The 19059-nt window shown below is 53.5% G+C and overlaps 1 protein-coding gene across 1 annotated transcript in view; it reads right to left on the reverse strand.

The window, feature by feature from the left end:
- Positions 1-19059, reverse strand: part of Adcy1 (adenylate cyclase 1 (brain)) — a gene marked incomplete at its 5' end in the record, with an annotated part of 96999 nt that overhangs the window by 19345 nt on the left and 58595 nt on the right. Inside the window, 7 exon segments of the mRNA XM_005396644.2 lie at positions 3514-3640; positions 3883-4136; positions 4417-4506; positions 5711-5795; positions 6879-6976; positions 7068-7262; positions 15186-15341. Of these exon segments, the coding sequence (XP_005396701.1) occupies positions 3514-3640; positions 3883-4136; positions 4417-4506; positions 5711-5795; positions 6879-6976; positions 7068-7262; positions 15186-15341 (1005 nt within the window).

The raw sequence follows: 19059 nt of genomic DNA on the forward strand, positions 1-19059 counted from the left end.
AATTAGAAAATGCTTTGGACCCAAGGACAATGAAAGGACATATAATGCTAATATTTGTGGAACTCAGCTAATGCAGAACATAAAAGCAAACTCATAACACACAGCATCCATTTTACAAAGGAAGATACAACTCGCTCAAATCACCTAGGAATTCCAATAACATAAATCAAATCCAAAGTAACCCAAAGAAGTTAAATAATGCAGCTCAGCTTCTATCACTATTAAAGGGACCAGAGGGAATATTATAAGCAATTTTACGTCAAGAAAATAGACAACTTTCAAGGAAGGATCTAACCTCCAAAAAGAAATGGAAAACCTGAATAGCCTTATATCTTTAGAGAAATTGAATTTTCATTTAAAGTTTCCTGACCAACCAACCAACCAACAAACAAACAAACAAAACCTCCAGGTCCAGAGGACTTTAGATCCCCTAACAATTGGGGAGGAAATGCTACACTGTCCTACACAGTCTTCCAGAAAACTGGTAAGCACGGAAGATTCCCCACTCGTTTTATGAGGCCAGCATCACGGTGACCCCAAACCAGAGGAAGATATTGCTAGGGTGTGGAGCCAGTTTGTTCCCAAGGGTTAATGTGTCAGGGTCTGGGGGCCTAGAAGAGGCTTCCTCTCTCTGTGGGACTCTGTGGGTGACTTTCCTTCTCAAAGTCAGTGCTTGTACAGACAGTGGGAATTAGCCTCACAAGAGGAACTTCCAGGCAGACAAAGAGTTAACTGCATGGATACTAAAGAGCATAAACATTGAAGTTATAATTGCCATGGTGATTATCTACCAAGATCAAAGAAAATAACAGTGTGAGGACAAACACACCCCAGCGGTTAAAGATGAAGAGGTTGAGGATGTCATCTATTTATGCAAGTGTGTATGGCCAAGCTGGTCTCCAAAAATAATTAACCTACCTAGCCTTTGGCCTGAAAATTGAGCAATGATGTGGGGCAGCTAACGTCTGTACAACCTGCCTGAACGTCCAGGAGGCAAACACACAGTCTAGAAAGTTCTGTCTTTGGCTGGGTTACAGGAAAGTGAGGTGACATTGCTTGTTACACGTCTATGGAAAAAATATGTCAGCGTGCTCTGGTTAGCAGCCCTCCCCTCCTGACCCCTAGGTGCCAGCTGGGGGCATCCATGTACTGAATTTGCCGGTGGGCGACAGTGGCTATGGTCGCCTAGCGTATCACATGGCGAGGTCAAATATTGGCTCTAATAATATTTAAGTATGATATTTAATACCAAATATGACCATTTAACAACCAAAGCCAAGAAAAGGCCAGGCCAACACACAAGAGAAAAAAACATCTCCCCCAGGCCGCATCCCGCAAGTGGAGGTCACAGCCAAGGCCTAGCCCACCTGCTCAGAGTTCAAGGCTGCCCAGGGGAATCATTGTACCAACCCCTATCCTGAGGTGCCACTGTCTCGGGCTTCCTGGCTCTGGGGGGATTCACACCCAAAGGATCTTACACCAGAGGGGTCCGCAGACGGCAGGGGCGGCCAATCTCAGGTGCCGCCTGGCCGGATCACACCTAACAGCTGGCGGAGCGGGACAGAGGCTGCGGCTGGTGACGCAGCCTACCCTAAAGAGGCCACCTGGTTACCTGGCGTGGCTTCGGCCACTGCAGCTGGCCAAGGCTCCTTTCCAGGAACCCGTGTGTGGCAGAGGCACCTGCGGCCAGCTACTCCCCATGACATGACCAGGGAGGTCGGGTGACCTGAACGGTACAGACCAGTAGGCGCCCTGGTGCCCGCTTCCTGTCAGGGCGGACCAACGGGGAGCACCCACAGGAGCTGCCGCCCAACAGGATTAGTGACCTGCGGCGAAGGGACACCCACGGTGACGGAGCCCAGAGAGACCCAGCACACCTTCCTCTCTCATCACAGGCCCGCAGCCAGAACGCCAAGAGGGGAATTCTGGTGATTCCAGGCAACCTGGATTAGGGTTCTCACCCCATTTCACCGCTGGAGCGGGGAGTCCAGCCGATCACTGGCCCTCGGGAAGAGGCTGGGGCCACAGGCAAGGACACCTATGCCAGGCCCAGCCCTTGCCGCTGCTGCTGCTGCTGACCAGGGTCTTGGGCCTCACTGCACAGCCAGCTGCCATGGCCTCAGCAAGAATAACACAACTTCGGCTGGGGATTTAGCTCAGCGGCAAAAGCGCCTGCCTGGCAAGCGCAAGGTCATGAGTTCGGTTCCCGGTACCGGAGAAAAACCAAAAAAAAAAAAAAGAATGAACACAACTCGACAGCCCCCTGCCTTGGGTTCTGCAGCCGGGAAACCTTGGCTCCCTCGGCTCATGTCTGCCGTGAGCCTCTACGGCCCTGCCCCAGCTCCTTTCCGCCATCCTCAGGCTGCACCCACTGGCTGCAGACTGGAGGCTCCGGGCCTCGGACCCTCCACTCGCTGGCCTCAGATTCTGCTCACACCAGGGGACTGGAGCCCACTTGGGGTCGCATGGACAGCCCCTGGATCCTGGCTCAGCCACCTACAGCTGCTCAGGCCTGGCATGTCCCGTGGCCCCTTCTTCCCCGCTGTGACTCCACCTTCCCACAAGGGAACACTAACGCTTCGAGAAGACCGTCTCCAAGCCGTGCCTGTCATCCCAGCGGCCTGGATCACCAAGCTCAAGCCCAGCCTGGGGGACTGGGGGACTTAGAGAAACACTGTCTCAAAAAGAAAAAAGTCAACTTGCTAAAGCTCAGATTCCTGGGTCTTTACTGCGTGTTTGCAGGTGGGGAAAGGTGGGTGGAGCGATTTGTGAGACAGCCCTACAGAAAGGATCTGGCCTGTGTAACCCTGCCGAGGACCCTGGCCTCGCATCCCACAGACCTGCAGGGTGTGGGGCAGTGGGGCAGTGGAGCAGGGACCCACCCCGAAGGTGCGGGCACTGCCCTCCTTGCTGTGGACACCAGGTGGCCCTGCGGTCTCTGCGTGTGGACGCTCAGCAGGGGCTCAGGGAACACCAGCAGCTGGCACCTGCTCACTACCGAGCAGAACGCCACCTACTGCTTTGAAGAAAGCACGAGCCCGGCCCGGAACCCGGATGGTCAGGGCAGATGCCAGCGCCGCTTCTCCAAGTCTCCCACGAGGGTCCACACAGCCCTCCCGCCAGAATCCCCGCGAACGGTTGAAAATGCAGATTCCCAGTCCTGCCCGCAGCCCCTCCAACTGCAGGGGATGGAGCAAGAGCTGGATTCCCTCACTTCCCAGCGACCCGCCAGGAACCAGGGCCACTCTGCAGCCCTCAGGGCCTTCCTCCCCTTGAACATCACTGCCACACCTTGCCTGGGATGGGGAACTCACGGCCACACAAAACAGCTGCGCTGACCCCAGCCGCCCACAGGCTCGACACGCAGCATGTGCCCTCTTCCCCTGGGCACAGTCCTGCTGCCAAGCCCAGCAGCAGCCTCTGAGGGCCACATGGCGGGAGCATCTCAGCCACCCGCACCCGCCAGCTGCCAGCTCCCCACCCCGCCCCAGAGGCAGAGAGCGCCCGTCTTGCCTGCGCTGCCCAGAGGTAGTCCAGCCGCAGCCTGACGTCCACCTGCCTGGCGTGCAGGGCCAGCGTGCAGGAGAAGAGCAGGATGGCCATGATCGGCTCATAGCTGCGCCCGGAGATGGCTCCGCCCCTGGGGAAACAAAGGAGGAAGCCCCAGTTGGTGTGAGGCCATCACACCCTGGAGGTGGGCAGACGGCGGCCCAGGGCTCTGTCATCAGGACAGACCGGGCCCCAGGCCGCAAGTCTGAAAGCTCAAATCTGGCTGAGGAGGGGAAAGGGCAAAGCCCCCCACTCAGGCCCTCGCGTACACATCGTCCCTGTCCACTACACACCAGCAGCGGCTCTACGTAGCTGTCAGAAGTCACCACTCACCCAGCCTTGGTGTAGCCGCTGAGCTCCAGGACGAGGATGTAGGACGTGGTGAGCCCGGACAGCAGGATCATCTTTGGCAAGGAGGACACCCGCAGGAATATGGCTAGCGGGAGGGTGCCCACCAGGCAGCAGAGCAGGGCGTGGTGGGCAGACTCGCAGGGCAGGGCAGGCAGCACAGTGCGCCGGCCGCCGGCCGCCAGGACCACCAGGGAGCTGTTGGACTTTGAGCTCCAGGCCCAGGGCAGGCAGCCCACCTGGGGAGCGAGAGCACAGTCAGGAAAGGCCAGGCGGGCTGGTGGCCCCTCAGGAAGCGGGGTGGTGGGGTAGTCCCAGCCTCCCAGCACCCCCAAGCTTGCTAGAACCACCCCGCTAGGCCCGGCCAGGCCCCGAGGATCCTGCTACCCACAGCCTTCACAGCCTCCAGGGGCCAGCTGGCAGCAGCTCCCGCCTGCTCCCCAAGGCTGAGCTCCCGTCGTCACCCGACCCTCACTGCAGCCCCATCCGTCACCCCCGCCCCCGAGCCACGGTGCTCACCACACATCCTTGGGCCACGGAATAGATTAAGACCACTATGAACACGCACAGGACCGTGCGGATCTGAATCGTCAGGCACCCTGGAAAACACTGGGCGGGAAGACACGCTTTGTTTTCAAATTCTCTGATCACAGCGCAGAGCCGCACAAGCAGCAAGAACCGACAAAGGCGAACCGCAAGTTCCCACACCTCCCCTGTCCTGCATCCTCCACACACACGTCCTGGGTTTCCCAGGTGAGGAACTCTCCACGGTTTAAAAAAACAACACTGAAGACCTTAAATTAAAAAGAGCAGCACCCCTCCCCTGCGGGCATTGTGACTGTGATCAGCGCGGAATTCACTGCCTAGGATGAACTTGGCTTTGAATTCTCCCATCTCAGGAGCAGTGGGAATTTCCCCGCATTTTGTGTCTTCTTTCACATCCTGTGGTTAAGTTTTATCAGATTCTTCACACAGATTCTATCTCATTCTTAAATTACTAGAAATTTGATTTTTAAATCTCCTCTATTTCAAAGATAGCTGGAAACATTCAAAAAATGGTTTCAAGGAGAAAAGGAAGAAGTCCTTTGAACACTCACACTGCTAAAAATACAACTAAAGACTGAAAAGTACGCAGAGCACCTTAGAGAAGGCAACAGCAGCGGCCAGCCCGCGCCTGTGATCAAAACAGTCTAGCTGAAGACAGAGGTTTCCAACTGAAGGTCGCTCAACCCACAGAAGTCAAGGGGCTGTGAGTGTGCTTTTAGCATCTTAGAGCCGGGCACGGTGGTGCATGTCCGCAATCTCAGCACTCCGGGACGCTGAGGCAGGAGGATCAAAAGTTCAAGCCCAGCCCGAGCAATTTAGTGACTTAACAAGACCCTGCCTCAAAATAAAAATAAAAAAGGGTCTGGGGATGTAGCTCAAGGCCCAGACTACGGATTCCATTCCCAGTATTGCAATAACTAAATAAACAACATCTTCCTAATTTAGAAAAAAGTCAAGATGGCACCTTTAACAACGATGAAGTAAAGGAACAAAACTAGACTTCATTGTTTCTAGAGGTTATTGTTCTCAACAACGATGCAGAGAATAACCCCGTGTCCACCGGAAGTGACACCCTGGGATGGACACTGGGATGCACAGAATCCATGGAGCAGAGCCGACGCCCTTGCATGCTGGAAGCCACCCTACCTCCCACGCCCGCCCGCTGTGCCCAGATTCTGCAATCATCCACGGTGCTCCAGTGAGCAGACCGCAGACGCCACCGGGGGCCTGGACCAGGGGACGTGCAGGGAGGGGACGCCACGCGTACCTGGACCCGGGTGATGTGCAGGTACAGCACACAGGCAACCAGGAAGCAGATGCAGAACACAAGCAGGAGCAGGACGGCCACACTCCTGGGACAGAGGACACACGGGTCACTGCTGGGCAGGGCCTGGCGAGGGGGCCCAGCAGCTCCCTGAGAACCGGCCTCTTCCCTCCGTGTGGTCCCAGCATCCTGACCCCCAACTGCCTGCTCTGGGGCCCCTGGGGCTGGGTCAGATCCGATTCTTTCCCAGGGAAGGCATCTGGGCTCCAAGATGGGTCCCAGAGCCGCCTGGAGCGCTTTCCTCCGAGGGAAGAAGCCGCCCCCTGCCGGGCTGCCTGGGAAGGGTGTTTCCAGAGCAAGTCTGAAGCCCACACAGGGCCCCGGGCTGTGGCGGCCTCCAGAGTCCACGACTCCGAGGGCTTTCTGGAAACCCAAGGAGACGCTGCTCCCCGCGTGGGTTTCCTTAAGGAACAGGTGTGTCTGGAGGAAAATGAACAGGTGGAGACTTCTTGGGGTCCTCCCGGCCCCAAAACAAAAAATACCGAATTCACACCATCCTATGGGATGGCTAAATATTAAAATCATTATATTTTCCTTCCTTTTCCGGGGCCACTTTTTCTCATTTTAATGTTTCTGAAAATCATGTGAACCTAGAAGCCAGCGGGGACATTCAGAGCACCGTGTGCCTCCCCCTCCAAGGTTCTTGTAAGCCCAGGGTACAGGTCTCGCGGGCAGAGAACCCGAAAATACATGGGCTCACATCCACAGTGACGAGGCCCTCGCTGGATGCTGTAGATTTGCTGAGCTACCGGTCTCAGTAATAAGAACGGGGTGGGGTCCAACGCCTTCCCCAAGTGCCAGAAGCAACGGGAGGGTAACTGGGAGGTGAGTCTTGAACATGAAAAGGGCACCTAAACTGGGTGAGGTGGTGCACGCCTGTAATCTCAGTGCTAGTGGAAGGCTGAGTCAGGAGGATCTCAGGTTCAAGCCTGGGATCACGTGGGGAGACCCTGTTTCAAAATAAAAAATTTTAAAAAGAGATAGGGATGCAGGTCTGGGTTCAATCCCCAAGACTGAAAGAAAAAAAAAACAAAAAACCATAGCCACCAGCCCGGCAGACCCAGACAGCTTCCTGGGGACCCTGCCACATCCCCAACAGAACGGCACTTACTGTGGGATTACCAGAAGGTAGATAAGGCCAAATAAGGCAGCCAGGATGAGGGCGAGGACTACGGCGCTGGTGAAGTATTCGTCCTGCAGCTGGTGGTACTGCGGGGAGAGAGACCCATCAACCCACCGGCCGCGGCTCAGGACTCACGCAGCCGTCCTCCACCCTAGGCGGCCGGGCGCCCGGCCTCACCTTGCGCTCCCGATCCCCGTGCTTGTACTTGAGCGTGAAGAAGTTGAGGTCCGCCATCTCCAGCTCGGGCTGCCGGGCCTCCAGCAGCCGGCTGATGTACCTGTTGACCCGCGTGCCCGGCGTGGTGTAGACCACGTTGGTGGAGAAGGACGAGCGGTTGCGGAGCTTTTCCGAGGCTGTTCTCAGCGCCCGCCGCTGCGACCACGCGGAAAGAAAGCCATGCGGTCACATTCTCCACTCTGCGGGGCACAGCCCTGCCACGGGCCCTGCAGCCCGGACCTGCCGCCCACGGTGAGATGCGGTCGCCACAGCCCTGCCCTCTGCTGGCCTCAGGAGGGGCGCAGGACACGCGAATGACCCCCTATGACAGCACAATGCAAGAAGTGTGGGGGCTGACCACGTGAAGTGGGCGACAGCACCCGGACAGAGCAGGACCCACAGCCCAAAGCCAACTCAGAAGACAGAGGGTCCCCTAGGGAACAACTGACCTCTCCGTCTCCCCGCGGCAAAGGCCAGGGGGGACAGAGCGGGAGCCCTCCTCCGAGACCCTCATGGCACTTGCTGCACCGGAAGGGAAAAGGAGTCTCATCCGAGGCCTGAGGCCCTGACTTCCGGCCCCTGGAGCTCCACACACTTCCAGGGAAATCAGGCACAGGGAAGATGCCATCCACACCGTCAGGAAAGGATGGGATAAACACCCCCCTCTGTGTCTCCCTCACAGGGACAACTCTGACCACACACAGCAAACACTGGACAGCCACACAAAGGGGACAGAAGAGGCTGTTAGGGACCTGGGGACTCAAAGAGAAACCGTGTGCAGCAGGCCCGGGGTCTCTTTCAGACCGTCACAATATCCCAGCCCAGGACCCAGAGGAGCCCGATCCCTGGGAACGCTGCTGGGCACAGGAAGATTCGCAGAGCCCCAGGCGGCTCTGTTCTCTCCGACCAGAGGACCAAGAATGGGCAGCCTAGAAAAAGAGAAAACTTCCAGAAAAATCTGCACCCATCCAAAGCCAGTGAGCTAAGGCCACGTGGCAGCCTGGACTTCCGCCCTCTCAAGGCCCTGAAGAGGCGCAGCCCAGGCCCCCTGAGACAGCGTAGGGAGAGCCCAACATTCTGGACCCTCTTCACTACGAGGGGGCCGGGGAGCCCTCGCTGTGCGTCCTCCACTGGAGGCCTCTGTCTCACTGTGACGTCAGGAAAGATGAGCGCAAAAGCTGGGCTTCCATCCCCGCCTGGCAGGCACGGGACAGCACTCCCACTGTACCTTATAAAGCCTGAGGAACCCCAGGGATCTCCAGGCCCCTCCCTTACAAATGAATCATCACAGGGCAAAACCCCCAGGTGGATCACCCTAACCCACACCCAAAAGCATTTCTGAGAATCCAGCATCCACAGTTTCATTAAAAAAAAAAAAAAAAAAAAAAAAATAGACGTGTCCTACTCCCAGCCTGCAGAGTCACACTTAGTGGGAAGACCCCATGTACTTCACCTGTTAGCGGCAGAACGAGAAAGAATGCCCGGTCTTATTACTGTCACTTAATTCAATATTGGATGGGAAAGACCGCGTACAATGGGTCTTACTGGAGATCCACAGAATCCTCAAGGACCGAACAGAACACCGTCACGCTCGGTTTTGGTTAGTGTGCTAAAATTTTATCTTTGGTAAGTTCAGATAGGTAAAGTAGAAGTTATCCTCCCAAAAATAATCCCGAGCCATGTTTAAACAAAAAAGCCCAGGGCTGGCACGTTGCTAGCAGAAAAGACACAGGAGAAAAGGCCCAGTGTGGGACACGCAGGCGACGCTCAACCGTGCGGGGCTCACGGCACTAGGGCCAAGCAGGCAGCGCCTGGGGTGCGCAGTTTGGCAAGAGCTTTTCAGAATTAAAACAGGCGCTCCATCTCCCCGCAATTTCACCACTAAGAAATATGGGGCTCTTGCTGTGTTTGCTGAGATGTTTGTAAAAATGATGCTGAGGGCGGGACACCAACCCCTGGAAATGAAGTCATCGCCTAGGACAAGCTAGCGGCAAAGTGGGGTTTGTGCCCCCTTCTGGAGGCCATCCGGTCCCAGAGAAGGGATTAGGACTGGATTTGCAGGTGCACCCAGCACACCTGAGGCCCATCCTGAGTGGAAAGATTGTGCCGCACAAAATGCTCAGTGCCCAACCTACACTCCCGTCCTGGTGCACACACAGCCTGACTTCCAGAAGCATACTGGAATGTCAAGGAGCTAGGAAGGCCTAAGTTTTACAACCTGGCTGTGCATTGCTTTTATTTGTAATCAATAAGGTCAGGTAGGGAAATAGGGTGAGAGGGACAGAAGCAACCCTCAGGAGGGAGAGAGTGAGAGAGACCACAGAGGCCGCTGGGTGGGCAGAAGAAGGGAACAGTGGGTCGTCTCACGTTAGGACGTGAGAACAGAGAACAGCCCCCCACCTGACGGGCACCGTCGGTGACAGGCGCGTCAGCCGCAGTGATACCCGCTCACCTTGACAGAGTCACGTCCCAGACAGAAACGCACGCCTGTGCACGGCAATGCTGCGTATAATTTGCTTCATTTGTAAGACACAGAAATGCCCTGAATACCAACGGAGGCTGATCACATACGCACTCTTTTCTGAGGCCAAAAATCTACAGATGATTGAAGAATCACATTTTCAAGGACTGCTTAGTAATAGAGGGAAATCTTTACGGTACACTGGCAAGGGAAAGAGAAGCCTGCAATTACACTGCTCATCTGTCAGCCAGCTGAGTTTATTTTTTAAAAAATTAAACTAGGCATAGAGATGCACACCCATGATCCCAGCATTCTGGGAGGCAGAGAAGATGAAAAGTTTGAGTCCAGCACTGGGGTGCAGGGAAGGTGACAGACAACCTAGAAACCTAGGGAGACCCTGTCTCAAATTTTAAATTTTATGAAGTGCCGGGGAGGTAGCTCAGTATGAAGGCCCTGAATTCAATATCACACACACACACACACACACACACACACACACACACACACACACGTACGAACACACAAACGCAGAGAACTGGGAGGAACTTTAACAGCAGGGTTTTTTGTAGGCCAGGAGGATTGCAGACAAGCATTTCTCATTTCCTTCTTTGTGTATTTTTGTATTTCTCTGTATTTTCCCCAGGAGATACTTTTATCATCAAAGGAGGGCAAAGGACAGACAGAACAAGTGTCCATGCATCAGGGGAGGCCAAATCCAGTGGCAGCCTGAATCTTTCAAGAGAAAGGACGTTAGGACATGGGGCTCCACAGAACCCCAGGCAGAACCTTCTTCTAGGCCAGGCCTGGCAAATCTGGGGCATGCATGTTGCTTTCTTTCAAGGCAAAAGATGTTAATGTATGAGTTGTTTTTCTAAACTAAAACCTCAGTGTTCAGGTTTAATTGCAGTGTTGGCCCTGTGTGATAAATAAGTGGCTTGGGGTTGCAGGTGGGGCCCCTGTCTCTGAAAGGTTTGCTGTCACTGTACCAGATCCATCCACATATCCTTATGCAATTCAGCTTCAGCAAAGACCCCACCCTGCCTCGGTGCCGGCTCACCCTCCATCTCAGGTCAGGCCCCGCAGCCTCACCAGCCCTGGGTGTCTGCCTCCTGGGCAACCACAGCCAGCATCCTCTTGGATCAGTGTAGACAGGGTCCCCAGACCCAACCACCCCTACCTGCCCCCTGAGTTGACTCCGATCTCTCTCCCCACTTTGAGGCCCCACTGTCACAGCCCCTGGTCCTCTGCAAAGGTCCTGACTAAGGTCAGCCTTGCTGAGCTCTAACGAGTGCCACCAAGTATTGCTGAATGGTTTCTTTTCTGGATTTTTTTTTTTTTTTTTCACTAGGGATTGAACCCAGGGTCTTTGTACTGAGCTATACCCCCAGCTACATTCCAGCCCTTTTTAAATTTTTTTAAACTTCTGAGACACACTAAGGCACTAAGTTGCGCAAGTTAGACTTAAACTTGCCATCGTCCTGCCTCAGCCTCCCTGAGTGCTGGGATTACAGGTGCGTACCTCCACACCTCTCAATACCTCTCCAACCCCCAGCCCTGGCCTGGGCACCAATGGGTTGATGTTTCCCACACCCCTAAAGGGGCAACCCCGAGCACACTGGTCCCCGATACAGGAGGGCTGCTAGTCACTTCACTAAACCCCGCTTGCTGGCTCCCCCACGCTGTGCCCGGGCTCAGATTAGGGGTACACACTTCTGCCCCCAGCCCAGCCCAGTGCAACACAGCTTCCCCAAACTCAGAGGTCACTGTAAGGTGGGGCTGGAGGTCCAGGAGAGCAGGACGCAAGGACAGGTGTGGGGTGCCGCGGGCAGGGACAGCTAGGCAGAGGACCTCTGCCGTGTGCACCTGTCGCTAGGGGTCTGGTCTGGGGACAGATGGCAGAGAGGACATCACAACAGCCAAGTCTAGTATTCCATGGATGCCGGGCTAACTTCAGCCTCTGTCCATGGGGCCCTGAGGAGAGCTGCCTGGGACAGAGGCTGCACAGGGCAGACTTGGGCACTGTGGGCAGCAAGGTCAGAGGTCAGGTGGGGAGGGAGAAGAGGGTGCTTTGGCAGTGTCTGGCAGTACCGGCTGGCAATGAGCTGGGCCTGCAGGGGGCAGATGACCTGCAGGCACAGGGCTCATGCACAGTTGGGGCAGAGAGGGTAGAAGGGACACAGGAGGGAGGTGCTGTGGCCAGAGTGACGGGTGGGTGGGGTCAGGCCCCAGGCCCCAGGCCCAGCAGTGTCACCTAAGCAATGCACCCGTGTTGGTGCCTGGAGGGCCCTGGACCAGGGCTCAGGGAACACTCGGGTGAGGCCAGACTAGATAACTACATTTTGGACACACAGTGAAATTGTGCACCTGGCTTGCTCCACCTTCTCCCAGTGGGGACCTGGGTGGTAGAGAAAGACAGAGATTCCACTTGGTAAAACAGCAAACAAAATAGCCGCAAAATTCTGTGGTTATGAACTGAATAAAAAATTTAAATGTGCACCCATGCACACACACATGCACATACCCACAGACATTTAAAAGTGTACAACTAAACTGACAAGAAGGTAAAGGACATTATCAAAGGCCATTAAAGCAGGTGGGAGACCAGGCAGGGCAGCAAGGCTACAGCCACTACGGGCCTGGGGACAGCAGCAGTCCCAGGAGACCCCAGCCCATCCAAAATCACGGAGCACTCCCTGAGCACCAGAGTGCAGAGGCACAGCAGGAAAACGGCAGGAGTCCCCAGCCCCAAGAGACTCCACCCTCAGCAGACGGGGACAGGGAAGCACCCAGGACCCCATCGGAATGGGGCAGGACACCCTTGGGATTTCTGGCCTGATCACGACCCAAAATATCTAACAACCAGCACTCAAGCATCTAGTTCAGAGCAGCCCCAGCTGCCTGACAGGTGTAAAAGCCGATCTTCTCCACGGAACAGACCACGAACGGAGTTCTCCCGGAATTCTCAGAGGAGCTTCTAGCGAAGATGAGCTCACACACACAAATCCAGGGTCAAGAGACAGCGGGATCATGCTGCTTTCTGAACTGCAGCATGGAGTTTCTTTAGAAAGGCAAACGCCAGGCGTGGCAGTGCACAGCTATAACCCCAGCACTTGATGAGGAGTCCTGAGGCAGGAGGATCACCCGGAATTCAAGGTCAGCCTGGACTACATAGCAAGACTTTGTCTCAGAAAAAGGCATAAAGCCCATACAAGTGGGGAAAATGAAGGTGGACAAAGCAAAGCATCCACCAAGTTCAGAAAATGGAACCTGGGCTGCGATGATGTGGCCCGAGGGCTGGTGTGAGCTGCAGACCAAGGAGCCCAGTGTGCCCAGCATCAGGCGCTGGTGGCTGCAGCTGCTGTGATCTCCAGCGCCCCAGGAGCTGGTGACAGGGCCCGAGTCCACCCACCCCTCTGGCGCATGGTCCCGCTGAGCAGGTAGGGGGGCCAGGGTCTCTAGCCCAGGGTTACAGATGTGAGGCCTGTGTGCTGGAAGTGAAGGGCTCTCGTGTCCTCCAGTAAACTAGAAGAACTGTAGGTGACAATGACTGATCTAAGAAGAAAGGTGGAAAATCACAACATGCACCATAAAGCCCAAAGAGGAGAGGTTCCCCCAGTCAGGACCTCGTTGGGCTCCGTAACTCCCAATTCCAATCAGTGACAAAACAGGAAGGGCTCGGGCACCCACGGAAGACGGGAATGTGAATAAAGTCAGACAGACACAGGGGAACAAGCTCGGGGAGACAGAGATGTTTCCTAAACAAGAAAGTGCTAAAAAAAAAAAAGAAGAAGAAGATACAGTAAGATAGAAGGAAAAAGACACATCTCTAATGTGGAAGGATTTCGTAAAAAAAGAATATACAGAAAACAAAAAGAACTTATGAAAGTTTAAAAAAATCCAGTTAGAAAAATGTACATACGTAAATACAAGGATAGATGAGATAAGTGTATTGCTGATGTCTATTGGTTTATTGAAAGGAACAGTTAATGCTTAAATTTCTTCTTCTCTTGACCAATTTTGCATGCTTACATTTGGTAATCGGAACAACTAATTTGAGGACAACAATATGCAATATAACGACCATTGTTGAATTCCTACCATCTTGTTTAAGGAAGCTCTGTACCGTTTCTAATGTTTTTTTATTACTTGTTATTGTCTTTAATTGTTTGATCAATCTTGCATTCTTACAACTGGTAATCTGAGCAATTTCATTGAAGATAACAATATGTAATATAACAGCCATTGTTAATTCCTATCATCTTGTTTTGAAATCCTGTATTGTTCTTATTGTTTTTGTACTGTTGTGTTTTTGTCTTCATTGTTGTTATTTTGCTGGTTTTTTTGTTTCCCTTTGAAATAAAAAAAATAGTAAGTAAAAAAATCTGGTTGAAGAAATGAAAAGCTGAACAAGTGTTGGGTGACAGAATTGAAGAAATTTCCCAGAAAATGGAGAGGAGAGAAACAGGAGGAGAATTAGACCAGCTCAGGAGGGCCAAGAAGCAAATAATAAGAATTTCTGGAAAAGTAGCAGAAAAGAATCAAAAAAGTCGTCCTTGAACACTTCCGGAGGTGGATCCTCTAGGTCACAGGGACCCTGTCCCAAAGCATACAAAAAAGACCTAAATTGGAGCAGATCACTGTGCGGGTTCAGAGTACGGGTGCAGGGAATGGGTCCCACCACTTCCAAAGGCAAGGCTCAGCGCCACATCCAAGGGCTGGGAATGGGTCGGCTCTGAGTGTCTGAGCAATGACCCTGGGAGCCATAGCACATGACAACACAGCCTCAGAAGAGAGATCATGGCCAATCAATGCCCCAAGTGTTCACAGCCCCCCAAACCCATGCATTGAAATTCTACCCCTCAGTGTGTAGTGAACAGGAGGTGAGGGCTTAGGAGGTGACTGGGTTTGGATCAGCTGGCATAGGACTTGTGCCCCTAGGAGGAGAGGAAGAGACCCAGAGCCTTCCGTCCTGGCCCTGTGAGGGGACAGCGAGCAGTCAGTAGCTGCCACCCAAGGAGAGGCCCGCAAGGCCGCCCCTACCACACTGTGACCTCGGACTTCATCCTCCGGCTCTGCGCAGGATTCGAGTTTGGACTTATGCCACCCTCCAGCCTGTGTACTGTGGTACAGCAGCCTGTGCAGACTGATACAGCAACCCAGACATCAAAGCCCTGGCACACTGGCGGCAGCAAAGACCCTGCACACACGCGAGCACCCACATATCCTTTCCACAGTCAGGTGCCGGAGCTCATGATCCATCCCAGGAGAGAAAGGACCCAGGAGAGGAGCCCACGTGATGTAAGAGACAAGGGGTCACCCATGGGACAGAGTGAGCCAGCTCCTTGGGGCAGGAAGGACCAGCCTTGGAAGACAGCCAGCCTGAGGCCCAAACAGCAGAGCCATCAGACCTGAAGGGCTATCCCAGGCGACTTGGTAAGTGCGTGAGGGATGTTGGCTTGAAATTGGATGAACACAGATTACAACAGAGTAAAAACCTACAAAGCAACAGGAAGATCTGCATGGGAGAGACAGTGGAAACCACGTCAGGGTGAGGGCCGACTGAACCCAACCACACAGGGCTGTCCTGGAAGGGAGGGGACGGTGCCCGCTGCCCCTACCTTGTCATCGTCCTCACAGGTCATGACGTTGGAGAAGGGGATCTCGGCCTTGAACATCTTCCGGCAGTGCATGAGCTGCACCAGCAAGTAGCACACAGTCTTGAAGCGCATCCTCTTGGCCGGCTTGATGTCCGACAGGATCAGGCCGGGGAAAATCTGTCCAACACAGAGGGCAAGAGAAACGCCATCAGTGGGACACCTCTGGTGACGTGGCATGTTGGTGACAGGGCCCGGGGCACTGGGATCTGCTCACTCCAGGTCTGCTGCACAGCAGGCATCAGGAGCCCACCGGGAATGCAGCAGAGAATAAAACCATAACCAGGATCCAGAAGATCGGTTTTCAAAACACCCAGCTCTGAAACCAAGGGCTACATCAAGACTGGGCCAGTGTGGAGGGACGGTTTGGGACCCACAACCGGAGACCTCTAGGGCTTGGAGTAAGGGTCACCTAGTATGGTCACCATTTCTGTTATCTGTTAGGTCCCAGCACATCCTGTTCTACAGACGAAGATGGAGGTACAGGAAAGACCACCGAGATGCAGCAAAGTGGGACGATACTAAGGGAGCTCCAGAACCAACTCTATTATTGCTCCTGCTGGTTGCTCCTGGCCCTCAAGTGAGCCCAAAGCTCTGTGTCCTGGCAGCTCTGACCCCTCTCCTCTCCAGGAACACTCTGTCCCCTGTAGTGCTTGGGCCACTCCACCTGGTCACTCCCCACCTTCTTCCCCACTGGCCCCTACAGAGAGATGCAAAGATCCCAACTTCAGAAATGGCAGAATACTCCGGTTTCCCAGCATTCTACTTCCTCCCATCACCTATGTGAGCTGCCCATGTCTGACCTCACGGTCCACTCTGCCCTCCAACCATAGGACCCTCTGTCAACATGGTCCAGGCTGGGGTGGCATCCAGGACCACTGGGTCTTTTGTGTCCTACCTACCTGGACCTCTCTACACCTGTGACCCACCCCCCTTTCTCATTCCCTCTTCCTTGGCCAACCATTCCAAGTAGCCAGTCAAGGGCCTCCCTGAGGACTCTGACCTTCACTCTTCATATTCTTCAGGTGACCCCAGCTACACTAAGGGACCAGCCCCACCCCCACCAGGCCTCTCCCATCAACTCCTCCCACGTTCACCCCTTCAAGGAAGCTGTGGCCCACCTTGACCTGACCTGACCTATTGACCTTGCATGGGCTTCAGTGCAGTCCCAGCCACCAGGCATCCAAGTCAGATAGAATTGCCCTTCCCAACCCCCACCCACAGGTTGGGCCCCCTCAGGCTGACTGCTGCATCTTGGGGAGCCAGGAGAGAGCCCAGCCCAGGCAGGAGGTCAGAGTCACCAGTGGACATACAGCACAGGGAGTCTGTAATGTCCCTCACGCCAACCCACTGGGTACTGGTCCCCAAGAATTGGACATCCTACATCATCCCAAGGCAAAGTCGGTGCCTCAGAACAGCAGACACTGAAAAGGCAAGGAAGTAGAGGCTCCATCTTTACCGGGTTATGTTAAAGACATTTTCACTGGTGGCAGCTGCTGCCTCTGGGTGAGGTAAGCCAGAGTAGAGCTCAGAGCACTAGGCATGGCCTTGCCCCTTCTGTCTCAGACCTCACATGTGGATGGAAATGTGACCCCAGCCACCAGCTGGCTGTTTTCTGTCTGAGGTTCAGCCTCAGGAGCTGGAGGTGGGTAACTCTTCACCAATGCAGGTGGCTCCCTCCTCTTCCCTCTTCTCTCTCTGCCTTGTGGTCCCCCAAAGCTGCCTCCCACCACATGCATAACTCCAGAACATGGCTTTCCCAGCAGGTCTGTGTTCTAGTTCCATGAGGTGCTAACTGGTGATAGTCCAGCTCCTCTTTAGCCTTTATGGTGGGATCATTTCACTTCAGGCAATCCTGGATAACCTTAGGGTGGAGCTAGACAGAAATGGGAATGGTGCATGGGGTGTGAGTTCAGGGCTCAGGCAGGAGCCTCAGGATTTTGGCTGGAAATATGTAACTGGAATGTGAGACCCCAGGATTTCATCAGCCTCTGAGCACCTGAGGATTCTAGGTCCCTGTTATGCTTTAGATCTAAAATGCCCCCCAAAAGTCTCATGTGTGGAAAGTGATTGGATAGTGATTGGATAGTGATTAATTCATCCATGAATTAATCTACAGATGAGTACAACAGCTTAATGCGCTACTAAGAGTAAGCCCTACTTGGAGGAGGTAGGTCAAGAAGGGCATAGCCTGGAAGGATACATTTGTTCTTTGCATTCTTATCCTGGGGTCCTCCCTTCACTCTCAGCTTCCTGGGTGAAATGAGTTGAACAACTTTCATTTGCCTGGTCCTTCCACCTTGGAACCAGCTGACCCGCAGACTGAAACCATGAGTCAAAATAAGCCTCTCCTTCTTTAAGCTGCAGGTCTCAGGCATTTTGTTGGAGTCATGGGAAAGTGACTAATACAGAAAAACTGGGACCAGAGAAGTGGGGCCATTGCTGCATCTGTACCTAGCCATGCGGTTTAGAAACCTCCGGAACTAGTTTGTGGGAGGACTTTGGAAAGATTTGAAGATGCCTGCTAGAGAAGCCTTAGAATGTTATAAACAGAGCTGGATGGGCGATCCTGGCTGGACCTTAGAAGACCAGAATGGTGACAAGAATGTGGACAGTACAAGCCAAGTTCAGGAAGATGCCATGGGGAATCAGGACTCCACTGGTAGTTGAACTAGAGGTCACGTGTGTAACACATTGGCAGAAAAATTTGTCTTCATTTTTCTCATGTCCTTAGACTTTGCAAGAGCCTGATATTAAGGGACTAATTGATCTGGCAGAAGAAATTTCAAGACAGCCCAATGTTCAGACTGTGGTCTGGGTACTGCTGGCTATTTTTAGAAAATATACAGTGAAAATCAGGAGCAAAAGGCAGAGCCAAAAGATATTAAATATTTCCAGGTTTGCCAAAAAGAAGTGCCTCCAAAGTTGGAGCAAAGACCATGGTTACTGAAAAGATTAAGAAGCCAGGCATGTTGCATCAAGACAATAGGAAGGTATCTTGGCTTGAAGGTATCTCAGGAGTCAGCAAGACCCCAGCCTTTGCAGGCTCAAAGATGCAAAAGTATAAAGCTTTCATTTGAGAACAGAGCCCCTGAACTCCTTGCTGGAGAAGGGGTGCCTAGGGAGTTGGTTTTCTACGATTTATTTCACAGTGTTCAGTCATCCAGGCACTCAGAGACCACAGCTGTCCAGATCAAAGGGGGCCTAGCTACTGCTCCCACTGGTGGAGAACTTCACGTCATGCACATGGTGCTTTTCAGGCATACAGAATGCAAGAGTTGTGGGGTCACAGAGGCTTCCACCCAGATTTCAAAAGAAAGCCTGGGAGGCCGGGCAGCATGCCTGTGAAAGGGTGGTGTGTGAAGATGTCAGACTGAAGCTGAAGGAACAATGGAGACCCCAAAAAGTTGGAAAATCCAATAAAGTGGACTGTGTGCTGAGGAAAGCCACAGGTAGCAAGCAAAGCCACCTTAAAAGAGGCCATGTGGGCTGTAACCAGCAGTGCTATAAGGATAGGGCTGCCCAAGCCCTTTGCAGCACACAACTCATCACAACTCACCCCACTGCTGGACACGGAACTATAGGATTTAATGTTTTCTCTGCTGGGCTTTGGTCTTGCTTTGATCCCATTCCTTCCTATCCCCCCTATTTTCCCTTTTGGAATGGGAAAGTTTACCCTGTTGTGCCATTTTACATTGGACATATTTAACTTTCTTTTTGATTTTTACAGGTGCTCACAGCTAAGAGTTTACCTTGAGTCTCAGAAGAGACTTTGGATTTGAGATTTACACCAGTGCTGGAACTTCCAAGACTTAGGCCACACTTAGACGAGATGGGG

This window comes from Chinchilla lanigera, unplaced genomic scaffold (assembly GCF_000276665.1).
Source record: "Chinchilla lanigera isolate Chin_1 unplaced genomic scaffold, ChiLan1.0 scaffold00055, whole genome shotgun sequence".
In the NCBI taxonomy this organism is placed as follows: Eukaryota; Metazoa; Chordata; class Mammalia; order Rodentia; family Chinchillidae; genus Chinchilla; species Chinchilla lanigera.